This window comes from Xiphophorus couchianus, chromosome 7 (assembly GCF_001444195.1).
Source record: "Xiphophorus couchianus chromosome 7, X_couchianus-1.0, whole genome shotgun sequence".
Classification (NCBI taxonomy): domain Eukaryota; kingdom Metazoa; phylum Chordata; class Actinopteri; order Cyprinodontiformes; family Poeciliidae; genus Xiphophorus; species Xiphophorus couchianus.
The window spans coordinates 1,925,808-1,938,152 of record NC_040234.1 but is presented as its reverse complement, the minus strand read 5'-3'; the positions used below and the strand labels follow the sequence as shown (position 1 = coordinate 1,938,152).

The following is a 12,345-nucleotide window of genomic DNA, read 5'->3' as shown; positions in this document are numbered from 1 at the left end:
CGACTGGGACGAAGGATGGAGAACAAACACAGAACCGTTATTGTGCTATTTACACGAAGATTATTGAAGGAAGAAATCTGGAAGAAGACCAAAAAATCCACTTATTGCAAAGAACTGGGCATCCGGTTTGCTAAAATGCTACCCAAAGAAACCTGGGAGGAGGGAAATCGTCTGTGGCTGCAGATTGATCAAGCCAGGGGAGCCGGGAAGGTGGCCTACTGATGGACACCAAATCGGACTGGACGGTACCTATACTGACTAAGGTGGAGATGTAGACTTTGTAACAGGACCTGCAGCTCAACATCATTTTGTGGTAATCAGTTTAACTGAGTTTTCTTTTTCTTTTCTATTCAAGGACCTTTTTTTGTTTGTTTATAATGTTGAATACGAAAATTTCATTTCTTTCACTCAATGTTAGCATATCTAGCTACTTCACTGACTCAATTGCTGCGGATGCAGATGCGGGTTTTCTTCCACTGGCTTTTTGTCCACACAATGAAACGAGCACATAAAGCATTTTGGGTTCTCTCTCCAAGTTTAGAATTTTTAGCCGAATTCTTTTTGTTTCCTTATCTGTCGGTAGGCAATGAAAACTACCGCTTATCGCAGTAACACTGTCTTTTTGGTTTCGGGAGCACGTTCAAAACACACCTGTTGCTGCCACAAATTAAGTTTGGTCTAATTATTAGAGCACAGCAGTTACCCGAGTTTCACAGGGGCATCTTACGGCCCTTTCTAGTGGCAAGTTGTTCTCTAGAACAGATTAATGTGTGGGTCGGTTCGGTTCCGGTCCAGTGGGGAGATTCTCCGGGTTACGGACAGCTGCGGTCTTTTCTCCGCTTATTTGCAGCGACACTCAGCAACGGAGAACCTCGACGTTCTAGTTGTGATGGACTAAATAAATCCATATATATATATATTTTTTGTACTATAGAAATGTATTGCTGGTCCAAACATAATGATGAAGATTCAGATCATGAACTTTATGACTTTTTAAATCTATATGAAAACTCAAATTCACATCACACCAAGCTAATATTATGTATTTCTGCTGTTTTACACTGTTGGCACAAACCTGCAGCTCAGAACTCTGACCAGCTTCTCTGCTTTTCTCTTTGTTAAAGTCGGTTCTTCAGAGAGACGAGCTGCTAGCAGCGCTGCTAATTCACCGTCACTCCATTACCAAACTTAACGCTGTGTTCCTGTCGCTCCCCGTGATTAAACTCACAAACTGTCCTCTGAACTGAGCGGCTCTCTGATGGCGGACGGCGTCTCCGTGAATAAGTTTTACCAAACACTGTACAGTAACTGAAAAGAGAGATGTAACTTCTATCATGAATATAGATGAACAAAAAACCCTACAAATTACTGTTACAAAGGTTCGGGTGTTTATTACTTTGGACTGAGAGAGGGAGGTGCGCCACCCGGTGGCGAGTTCGTTATTGCACATTCAGCAGCTGCAGAAGCATTATAGCCCTGGGAGTGGAGACACGCAGCTGCTGCTTACCGTTTCGGTTGAGGTCGATGTGCGTTCTTGACTTACTATAAGTAATTGTTGTTAAATGTATTAAGGCAGTTAATTTAGTAGTTCCGTCTGTATTACATGTTGATTCATAATAGTCGCTGGTTTAATGCGACTTTTTACTAACTCCACGTGGGTTGGCCTGTTAGCTATCGGCTGTAGCATTCAATATACGTGTAGTTAGTTTGTGGCCAGCAGATGTCACTGCAGCAACTTGTACGCGATAATGTGTAAGGTGAATTAACGTGGGCTTTATTTTCTGTTGTGATTTAGACCACATCACCTCACCTCCACATCCACACATCTCCAACTCCAAGCCTGTACTACTGCTGTAATAACCGAATAAAGAGAGCTTCACAAACAGGAAATCCCCTCCTCAGTTTGTCCTGATCGACACACAGTGGCGAGTGTAAACATTCCACCAGCCTCAAGTTTAGAACATAGAACCTTCGCTACAATTACAGTAAAGGCGCCAGAAGTAAGACTCATAATCGTTTCCACAGTAAGCCTCCCAGGAATAGAGAGTTCTGGCAGCGTGGCGTGCTGAGCAGTACTACTTCTCTTAAACAATTCCTCAAATAACAGTTGATGAATTTTAGAATCGTTTCACACAGTAAGCCTCCCAGGAATATGGTGGAAAGTGAGCTGGCTTTGCTGTTGCCTGGCAACATAGCATACATGACATTATTCCACTGATGTAATCTGATGATGCCAAAGTGTTATGATGTCATAAGGGACAAGGCATCTGTCCCTTATGACATCACAAGGAACAGATGCCTTGAATATCCAGCGTCTGAATCAAACTTGCAGAAGTCAAGCAGCAGCAGCTCGGACGTTGGGTTTTCCATATTGGATTGAACAGTGCATTTTTTCGTAGCTTTTGTGATACATCAGTCGGACAGCCAAAATGCCGTCAATTAACCCTTATTTTTTAACAGAATGCGAAATTAAACAAATGAGTAGAGATGAATTGATCGGCGTGATTCTGGATTTCATACAAAAGTTTAAAAAAATAGATAAGAAGCATCAGAGTAGAACCGCAGTGGAGGAAGAGTTGAAAGCAGCTCAGGAAGAAATTGTGCATCTGAATCAGAACATTGGTTCACTCAAGGAAAAGCTAGATGAGTCTCACAGACAAAACAAAAACCTGAACTGTAAGACAATCCCAAAGTTAGAAACTGAGATAATGAACCAGAGGTCCCACAGGAATCAGTCATATCAGAAGGCAAGAGCTCTCCAGGACGGAAAACCCTTGAAGAAGCAGGCCGAGAGCCACTCAACGCTCTCAGCCTTACAACAGCAAGAAAGCTTAAAACTACAGGAAGAAGACTTACGACGACAGCAAGACGCCATGGGTAAGAAAAGAAGTTTTCACCGCACAGAATTTGATTGGAAAAGGCTGAAGGAGGAAATTCAGTCCTTAAATGGTCAGATACAGGCACTAACTGAAAACAGGCATAGGGATCAAGAGTGCATTAAAAAACTCACTGAAGAAGTGAATACGATGAAAACTAAGTATTACAGGGAGAAGAAGGAACACAAGGATTTAAATAAATCCGTAAAGAGCAAAGAGACAAAGGTACAAGATAATACTGCTGTGGAAATACCTAAAAATGAAACCCAGACCAACGACCAGCAAGCCAAACTTCTACCATCCATTGACGGAAAGTCAGTGCGCTATAAAGGAACCTTGCCTCTGAGTGGAGGCAGGTTAGAGCCAAAATTGAAAGAAGACAAGCTCATAACAATAGAAAAGTTAAACCTTTGCCCAATACCCCCTAGCAAAAAGAAGCTTGAAATGCCATCATTTACACTTTCAGGCAGGAAGATTGTCCTCAGGGAACCTGAGCAGAGAAAAAATAGTGGTCAATCAGGCAGGCGTGCCACAGTTGATGGGAACGTTAAAGTTCCCTCATTAGAGGTTAAAGGCAACAAGATATTATGAGGTGCATTTGTGAGCATCACATACAAGAGGCGTATACACCTTGGGGCTGGGCTTTAACCCATGGAGCCCAGCCGGGCACAGCCGAAGAGGAGACATGATTCCCTCTTCACACGGGCTCATCACCTTTGGGGGAGGCAAACTGGTGGGGTGCAGAGTCAAAAGGATGGCAGCTGAAGGTAGGGACCTTGGTGATCTGATCCTGAGCTACAGAAGCTCAGGAACAGACCAGAGTCCGGTCCTCATTGCCGGCAGTACCTCGGGCTCGTTTCCAGTGAGAGTTGGACTCCACCAAGGCTAATCTTTGTCACTAATTCTATTCAATACTTTTATTGACAGAATTTTTAGGCACAGCCAAAGTGTTGAGGGGATCCGATTTGGTGGCCTTAAGATCAGATCTCTGCTTTTTGCAGAAGATGTGGTCCTACTGCCTTCATCAGGTCGTGATCTACAGCTTTCACTGGAGCGATTCGCAGCCGAGTGCGAAGTGGCCGGGATGAGGATTGGTGCCTCCAAATCCAAGGCCATTGAGTTCTTGAGCCGGAAAATCTGGTTAGGATGCCTCCTGATATGCATCCCATCTCTTTAAATGCAAAGGTTTTCTCCGGGTGCTCCGGTTTTTCCTACCTTCGGGGAAAAAGTGATTAGGCTAATTGGTCTCTTTTAAATGTACCTTTGTCTCTCACTAACATTTGGAGACATTCTTTAAATGGACACACTTTAAACTCAATGCATAGGTTTTCTCCGGGTGCTCCGGTTTTTCCTACCTTCGGGGAAAAAGTGATTAGGTCAATTGGTGTCTTTTAAATTTACCTCTGTCTCACTCACTGACTGTTAGAGATACAAAGAATATGAACTTATCTAGTTCAGATTCTTAATGCGTTTCTTTTTAGCACACACTCCTTACATGGCCTCATAAAATGGCTTCCAGTCCTAATGTTTCTATATTTTCTGTTTTCTTAGTCGTCTTAATTTTGAACAGGTCATAGAATATGATCAGTCTCTCTAAGCTGGAGTGTCTTCCTGTTAAAAGGGAGTTATTCCTCTCTACTTGACTGCTCAGGATGAGGGACGGTAACAACTATCAATTGGATAATTGGATGAATGGATTGATGATTGGATTGGATGCAAAGTTTTTCTCCTGGTGCCCCGATTATTTTGACTATTCAGGAAAAGAAGTTTTTAGGCTAAGGGTGTAACTTTGTGTTGCAAGTTGGTGGGGATGAAGTGTGGGGCGTGTGGGGGGTGGTGCTGATGCACCCACAGTCACTGGACGACCTTTTCTTTTCTAGTGCTAAGAATAAAGCCAAAACTTACACGAGAATGCAATAAATTAAGATATGATGTGTCTTTAATATAGCAAATAATAAAGACGCAAAACCTTTTTTGGGTCTGGTTGGGGCAGTTAACTCTTTATTTAGTTATTATTGGATTCTATAAAATGTGGCTTAAAACTGAGATGCTGATGTTTGGATATGTAAAATACATATTATCTCTGCTAATAAATCTCTAGTTTGGTTTCTGTCAGCTCTAGAAACAAGAGAGAACAAAGCCAATTTCTCTTTATAATGGCCCATAATTTAATTTTACTTAGCAGGAGTCGTGGTTTAAAATTTAACAAACTTTGGCTCTTTATGCTTTATGAAATATTTCATCCTATTTGATGATTGATCTGAATATTGCCACATTCTATGAACAAATGATGCAATTTATCCAGGTGAAAACAGGGTGTTTTTTATGTCAGTCTGTCAGCTTAACGTCACACGCCGTGACGGTTCAATTAACACAAAATAAGGTGAACTGCACACATTTTCTGACAGATAATCAGAAGTTCAGGTGCTTAAAGAATAAACATGTACATTTATCAAATTACTTAAGGGTCTGTGCTGCATAGCAAAAGAAGCCGTACACAGTAAAGTAGACATTTGTAATGATCATTGAGCAATAAATTGATGAAAACAATTCTGAAAGAAGCACAACTTTGCTTCACATGCAGAAGATCAGTGGCTCTCTAAAGAAGCAAGTAATATAGATGATGTTTATAGCTGAGAAGAAAACAAAGCTATTCTTCGATTTATATATATATATATCTATATATATATAGATATATATCTATATCTATATCTATATCTCTATATATATATATATATATATATATATATATATATATATATATATATATATATATATATATATATATAGCTGGCTGGATAGCTCAATAGATAAGGCATCGGTATATCACCCGAGAGGGCAGGGTTCGAATCCAGTCTGGGTCCTTAGGCAAGACCCTTCAAGCTACTGCCTACCTCATACCATGAGAGACACAAAAATGCATAACATGCCGGCTCAGACGTCGCCCGGCCAAACAAGATCTGCGTCAGGTGTTGGGGAACCAGAGCACCTTGATGACAAATGGGCTACTGGAACAAGACGGAAATGGGCGAGAGATGAAAATGTGGATCTGTTGGAATGCTACTACTCAAGTAACCCTAATCAGAGAGGTTACATGCAAAGACTGGTGAAGGAATGGTTACTTCGACATCCCCAGTCAACACTAAGTGCTAAACAACTAGTAGCTCAGCGTTCCAACATCCGCAAACGGCAACTGCTATCACAACTTGAGATTGACGAGATACAACACAAATGCTACGGCAAAAAGGAGGAACCTGGATGTCAGAACTGTGGGGACTTAACTACAAGTCTTGAGAGAGAAAATCATGACCCGAATGACAACCAGACCTCCTCGGCCTGAGAATGTGAATGCAGCATTGAGAACAATCCCTACCAACACAAATGAGCTACAAGTCAGCATCAGTGATCCTTGAGACACTTGGCTATAAGAGCAGCCATGAGACCCAATACCCACCATGGAAAAGACGGTTAGAGGCTAAAATCAAGGTAACAAGGAGGGAAGTGAGCCAACAAGGGTACAATGGGTACAAACCAGTACCCAGAAAGTACAGGCAGATGCCCATACCTGAAGCACTCGAAACTGCCAAACAGAGGCTCCAAGCCTTGCCTAAAGAGATACACAAGGGAGAATGAATCCAGAAGGATTAACCGGCTCTTCTCCACTCAACCAGACCAAATGAACCAGCTGCTACAAAGTGGGACTCATCCAGAAGGATCCATCAAAGGGTCAAGTCCCACCCAACTACCGACCTGCCTCTCCACAACATGGAAGCTCATGTCAGGCATCATAGCGGCCAAGATAAGCAAACACATGGATAAACACATGAGCACGGCATAGCAGAGGAGCCAAACACCAACTCCTCGTAGATCAAATGTGTCCATCAAATGTGGCATATCAACAAGACTCAAAAATGGGGCCAACATCAGTCACCTTCTCTACATGGATGACATCAAGCTGTGTATGCCAAGAGTGGCAAGAACAAAATCCGCCAAAATCTGCCAGTAATCAGATACCCTGCTGGAATAATTAGCTGGCCAAAGGAGGAGATAAAAGCCACTGATATTAAGACTAGAAAACTACTAACAATGCCAATGCATGGAGGATTCCATCCCAAATCCAGCACCCTGAGACTATACACGAGCCGCAAGGCTCGTCCTCTGTGCCAAATCCTTGGCACAGAGGACTAGTGAGTGTGAGAACCACAGTCCAGACAATTCACTGTTGTCTGAGTGAATATCTCAGACAACAGGGAACGGAGGTTGAGGTGCCAGAGATACCATCATGGGAGGACAAGCCCCTACATGGGATGTACCACCAGCAAATAACCCAAGTGGCTGATATCAGTGGCTGGAAAAAGCTGGACTCAAGGACAGCACAGAGGCCCTCATCCTGGCCACCCAGGAACAGGCCCTAAACACCAGAGCAATAGAGGCCCAGATCTACCACACCAGACAAGACCCAAGGTGTAGGTTGTGCAAGGAGGCCCCTGAGACAGTCCAGCACATAACAGCAGGGTGCAAGATACTGGCAGGGAAAGCGAGATCAAAGTGGGAAACACCCCCAAAGGTGACGGAGAACGCCAGAGCTAAGATCCTGTGGGACTTCCAGATCCAGACAGACAAAATGGTAATGGCGAACCAACCAGACATTGTCGTAGTGGATAAACAACAGAGGAAAGCCGTTGTGGTAGATGTAGCAATACCAAGCGACTGCAACATCAGGAAAAAGGAGCACGAGAAACTAGAGAAATACCAGGGCCTCAGGGAGGAACTGGAGAGGGCCTGGAAGGTGAAGACCACAGTGGTGCCTGTGGTCATCGGGGCCCTCGGGGCAGTCACCCCCAAACTGGACCAATGGCTACAACAGATCCCAGGAACAACATCAGACATCTCAGTCCAGAAATGTGCAGTCCTTGGCACAGCCAAGATACTGCGCAGAACCCTCAAGCTCCCAGGCCTCTGGTAGAGGACCCGAGCTCAGAGGATAAGAACCACCCGCGGTGGGTGAGAAGGGAATTTTAATTTTATATGTATATAAATTGTTTAGCCTTGATCTGAGACTTGACCTTTGATGCTTGCTACCAAACTGGGGAGGTTTGAGTTTTCTGCTAATATCAGATGCAGAGACAGAAGATTGTTTTCCTCAGAGTCAGAGAAAATGTTCAGCTTCAAAATGATCTCTGCATTTGGAACACAGAATTTGGATTGGACATGATATTGGACCTTGGGCAGGCGTGCCTGGCGTGAGAAATCAGGTCCAAGGCCACAGTGAGATAATAACCTTTGTGTTTCATATGTTCCCTGAGGCTGATTAAGTTTTTCAGAAGAACAGGGGAGATGGTTATTTTTATATGAACATTGTCTGCAGAGGACTTGATAGTAGACAGTTGCCAGATGTGCTGTTGAAGCTGCGCCGAACCAGTTTTCTGTGTTTGTGTGTAGGTGTGTGCATATAAAAAGCTTGCTTGCATTCTCTGATGCCACTATCACTACCCGAGAGACTTCAAAATGCTGTTATGCCTTCTGAATGAACTACACAAAGACAGATGCAAATTTCTCTGTCACTTTATTGATTCAGTGTCTTCATCTAGAATAGAACATTTCCATAACACTTACTGCTGCAGCAACTTAACAGAGCCCAGTGGTATTTTTCTAATTAAATTGTACATGTCATCTTTCCCTAGAAATGTCATTGGGAAGATCGGTGCCTTTCGGAGAGTCTTTTCACAGCTTGAACAACTTGAACAACTTGAATACACAGACATTCAGCACTAATCTGGAGACTAACTTGAGCTTCAGCTTCAACAGCTTCCTATTTGATGAAAAGAGAGTAAGGCAGAGGTTCCACAGCATTCCTGAGGTCTTTGCACACAGTGACCTTGACTTTGGCAGGGCTAATAAAGTTAAACACCAGATTATGCATTCTGATGGCACGCCTTTCAAAAACAGGGCAAGGCCTATCCATCCTAATGATCGGGAGGTTATGCCTTCTGTAAGCAACTGCAAGAGTTACAGCAATCTGGAGTTAGTCAAGAGTCTTCTTCACCCCCTTCTTCTTCTATATGTAGTGGTAGAGAGAGGAAAAGAATGAGGATGTCTGCCTCTGTATTCATTACAGGACACATAACCTCCAGACTGTTAAGGATGCTTATTCACTCCCAAATGAAGAGGAGACATTCACCTCAAATGCATCCAAGTAGTTCTCAGTCATTGATGTAAAGTATGGTTATTAGCAGATTGAGGTTGAAGAGTCGGACAAGGGGACTGTCAGGGAGACAGTCAGAGCAAATCAGCAGATATATCTCCTGTACAGTCGATATGTCTGTCAATCTGGCAATTTCCTGAAAGTAGAAGCACAGAAATTTTTGGATTTAAAATTAGTAGGACAGTGTTTTCAATCAGACCTCAGGTCATCCATCTTTCAAGCAGCCGACAAGCAGGCCGCAGATATCCATGTTACTAAAAATCACTGATGGCAGTTTTTCTGCGTAATGATATACAAATTAATGAACATTGTCCCTCACACATTTAGCACTTGGAGGCAAGAATTCACATTGACATTTTGTTCTCCTTTATAAGAGATGTTATACTGAGAAGAAATGCAAAACTCAAAGTGTTTTCTCCAACATTTACCCAGTCTGAGTCATAAGTGTTGACGGTCAACAGAACAATCCCATCCTGCCTTAAAGTCTTTAATTTAATATAGAGAAAGCATAAAAAATTCAGAATATTACCCTCAATAGCTTCATGTATTCAAGGTTTTAAGCAATCTTGGGCACAGAAGACCTGGGAGGGAGTGCAGTTATGTCAGCCATATTAATTTTGAAAGACTTACATGACAGACATGTATGTTTCAGCCAATGCAACCAATACACTACTTTTGAAAGGGGGAGGAGGAAAATAAGCAGGTCCTATAAAACAGTATTTAGTCAGACAGTCAGCAGACCACAGAAGCAGCTCAGCTGCTGTTTTCTCTCTGATGATGGAGGCTCTGAGTGAAGCTGGGCTGTGCTTTCCACAGCTAATCAACACTTCCTGCAGAAGGACCCAGCACTTTCCTTCTGAGAACATTTTGCTTTACGTTATGCTGTCCTGCGTGTCTTTACTGACTGTGACTCTCAACTTGCTGGTCATCATCTCTGTCTCCCACTTCAGGCATTATCATAAACTGAAATAATGCATCACTGTGTATATTGTTTCCTGCTCTTTGTGTTGTCATCAGTTGGCTTGGTAGTTCATTTATGCACACAACTTTTTGGCCATTCCTCCTTTCTAGAGCATTGTACATACTTTTGCTCTAAAATGGCATTTCATTGAATTGTGGAGTATGTATATTTAAAATTTATGAAAATGTACAATTGTACATTCTGTATCACTTGTGACATGATGTTTGAAGTTATTGCTGTGCTGATTTTTGCTTTTCTTTTCTTCCAGGCAGCTCCACACTCCCACCAACCTGTTCCTCCTTTCTCTTGCTGTCTCAGATTTCCTTGTTGGACTGCTGCTGATGCCCATTAGAATCCTGCTGACTGGAGGCTGCTGGATTTTGGGAAGCCTCATGTGTTCTCTCTTTAACTACACCTCTTTTCTCCTCACATCTGCCTCAGTAGGAAACATGGTGCTCATATCAGTTGACCGATATATAGCCATCTGTGACCCTTTGAGTTACCATGTTAAAGTGACACAAAGAAGAGTTCAAATCTGTATCTGTCTGTGTTGGGGCTGCTCTGCATTTTACAATGGTGTGATAATGAAAGACCATTTGATAGATCCAGACAGATATAACTCCTGTTATGGGGAGTGTGTACTTTGGGTTGATTTTCTTGTACAAGCTTTTGATGTCGTATTCACATTTCTTACTCCTGTTACAGTTATTATAGTTCTGTACATGAGAGTGTTTGTGGTGGCTGTGTCTCAGGCTCGGGCCATGAGGTCTCAAACTGCAGCTGTCAGGATACAAGGTTCAGTTCGCATAACTGCTAAGAAGTCTGAGAGAAAAGCAGCTACAGTTCTTGGTGTTGTTGTAATTGTGTTTATATTTAGCTTCTGTCCTTATTTCTATCCAGCTTTGGCAGGACTGAATTTTTCATTCAATGATTTTCTTTCAGCATTTGGGATCTGGTTATTTTATTTTAATTCATGCCTGAATCCACTTATCTACGCTTTTTTCTATCCCTGGTTTAGGAAGTGTCTTAAATTCATTCTAACACTACAAATCTTGCAGCCCAGCTCCTGTGACATTAACATACTGTAGATATAAGAGCTGCAAATTAGCTAACAAAATGTTGCTGTTCATATTTTGAATAAATTAAAGGAGAAATGACAAAATACACTAACAGTAAGTTATATCTGAATTCACTTTAGACATTTTGAACAGATTATCTACGTATTTAGATAATGCTTTTAAAACTTTGTTTCATTTTGTTGTTGCACAGTGGTGAAGTTTGTAGCATTGTTTCTTTGTAGCAAGAAAGTCCTGGGTTCGATTCCCGACCCGGGATCTTTCTGCATGAAGTTTGCATGTTCTCCCTGTGCGTCCTTAGGTGTACATAGTTGTTTGTCGACCTGTCCAGCGTGTACCCGGCCTTTAGCACGAACTGTCTTTTTTGTGTGTGTGTGTGTGTGTGAAAAACATAAAAAAAGTATAATGTGCCGTAAGGGAATCAGGACTGTTGTGCAATAAGGATTGCAGAAATGTTTGGCATATGTAACCATTATTAGTTATGACCATTAAATTATTTATGAAAGTGTTCATAGCTTAAGACATTTTTATTTTTAGCCAAGTCAAGGCACCACGTGACTATCAGGAATCATTAGCCATCCACAGTCAGTCTCTCTCAGGTACTGCCCTGGAAATATTCCTAATGCTGTTTGTCATGGTTTCAGAGAGTTTTGGGGGCCACAAGTGGATTCAAGGACAGACAGTCCTAAGATTTCTGACTTGATTCTACCAGTCAGGTATGGTTGATCACTAGGCATTGAATGGTTGTCCAAAAGGTCCTAAAAAGAAACAGCATACATATGACTTGATTACTGCCACGTGTGCAGCAGGTGGATTTAACCCCCCAGGAGAGGTGGTGAATTTTACAAACAGGCATTAAGGCACACCTGAATGACTGTCATGGGAGATTTTAGGATTTACACGGAACCAAAGTGTTGCATGAATGATTCAAACCAACATTTTGGGTATGTTTGATGAGGGAATGACAGAAAAAGATGCTCACTCTTTCTGGCTCAGGCTGAGGTATTATTCCTTTTTCTCAGAGTGATATGTTTCTCTTTGTCTAGTAGCCGTTCCACTGCAGCTCAGTAGTTTTTTTCTTGTGTCATGTTTCTAGTTTCACTCTGAAAGTAGGCCAACAGAAATGGACACATGGATGTAAGTAAAGAGGGTTTATTTTGTTTATCTGGTGGACTGGGGTCCTGAAGGAGCTGCAGGGTAATGTGGGTTTGTAAATAACAGGCTGAG

The 12,345-nt window shown here is 42.2% G+C and overlaps 1 protein-coding gene across 1 annotated transcript; it reads left to right on the top strand.

Annotated features, from left to right (window-relative positions):
• Positions 1 to 6,396: 6,396 nt before the first annotated feature.
• LOC114148838 (trace amine-associated receptor 13c-like) lies at positions 6,397 to 11,199 on the top strand. Its single transcript, XM_028024323.1, has 2 exons — positions 6,397 to 6,653; positions 10,311 to 11,199. The coding sequence occupies exons 1-2, from the start codon at positions 6,397 to 6,399 to the stop codon at positions 11,128 to 11,130; spliced, it is 1,077 nt and encodes a 358-aa protein (XP_027880124.1). The 3' UTR covers positions 11,131 to 11,199.
• Positions 11,200 to 12,345: the final 1,146 nt, after the last annotated feature.

Excerpts from the sequence above, each read along its gene's own strand:
- LOC114148838 (XM_028024323.1), top strand. The coding sequence starts at position 6,397 with ATGGGTACAAACCAGTACCCAGAAAGTACAGGCAGATGCCCATACCTG. Across the intron at positions 6,654-10,310 it reads TCCACAACATGGAAGCTCAT|GCAGCTCCACACTCCCACCA; the intron begins GTCAGGCATCAT and ends CTTTTCTTCCAG.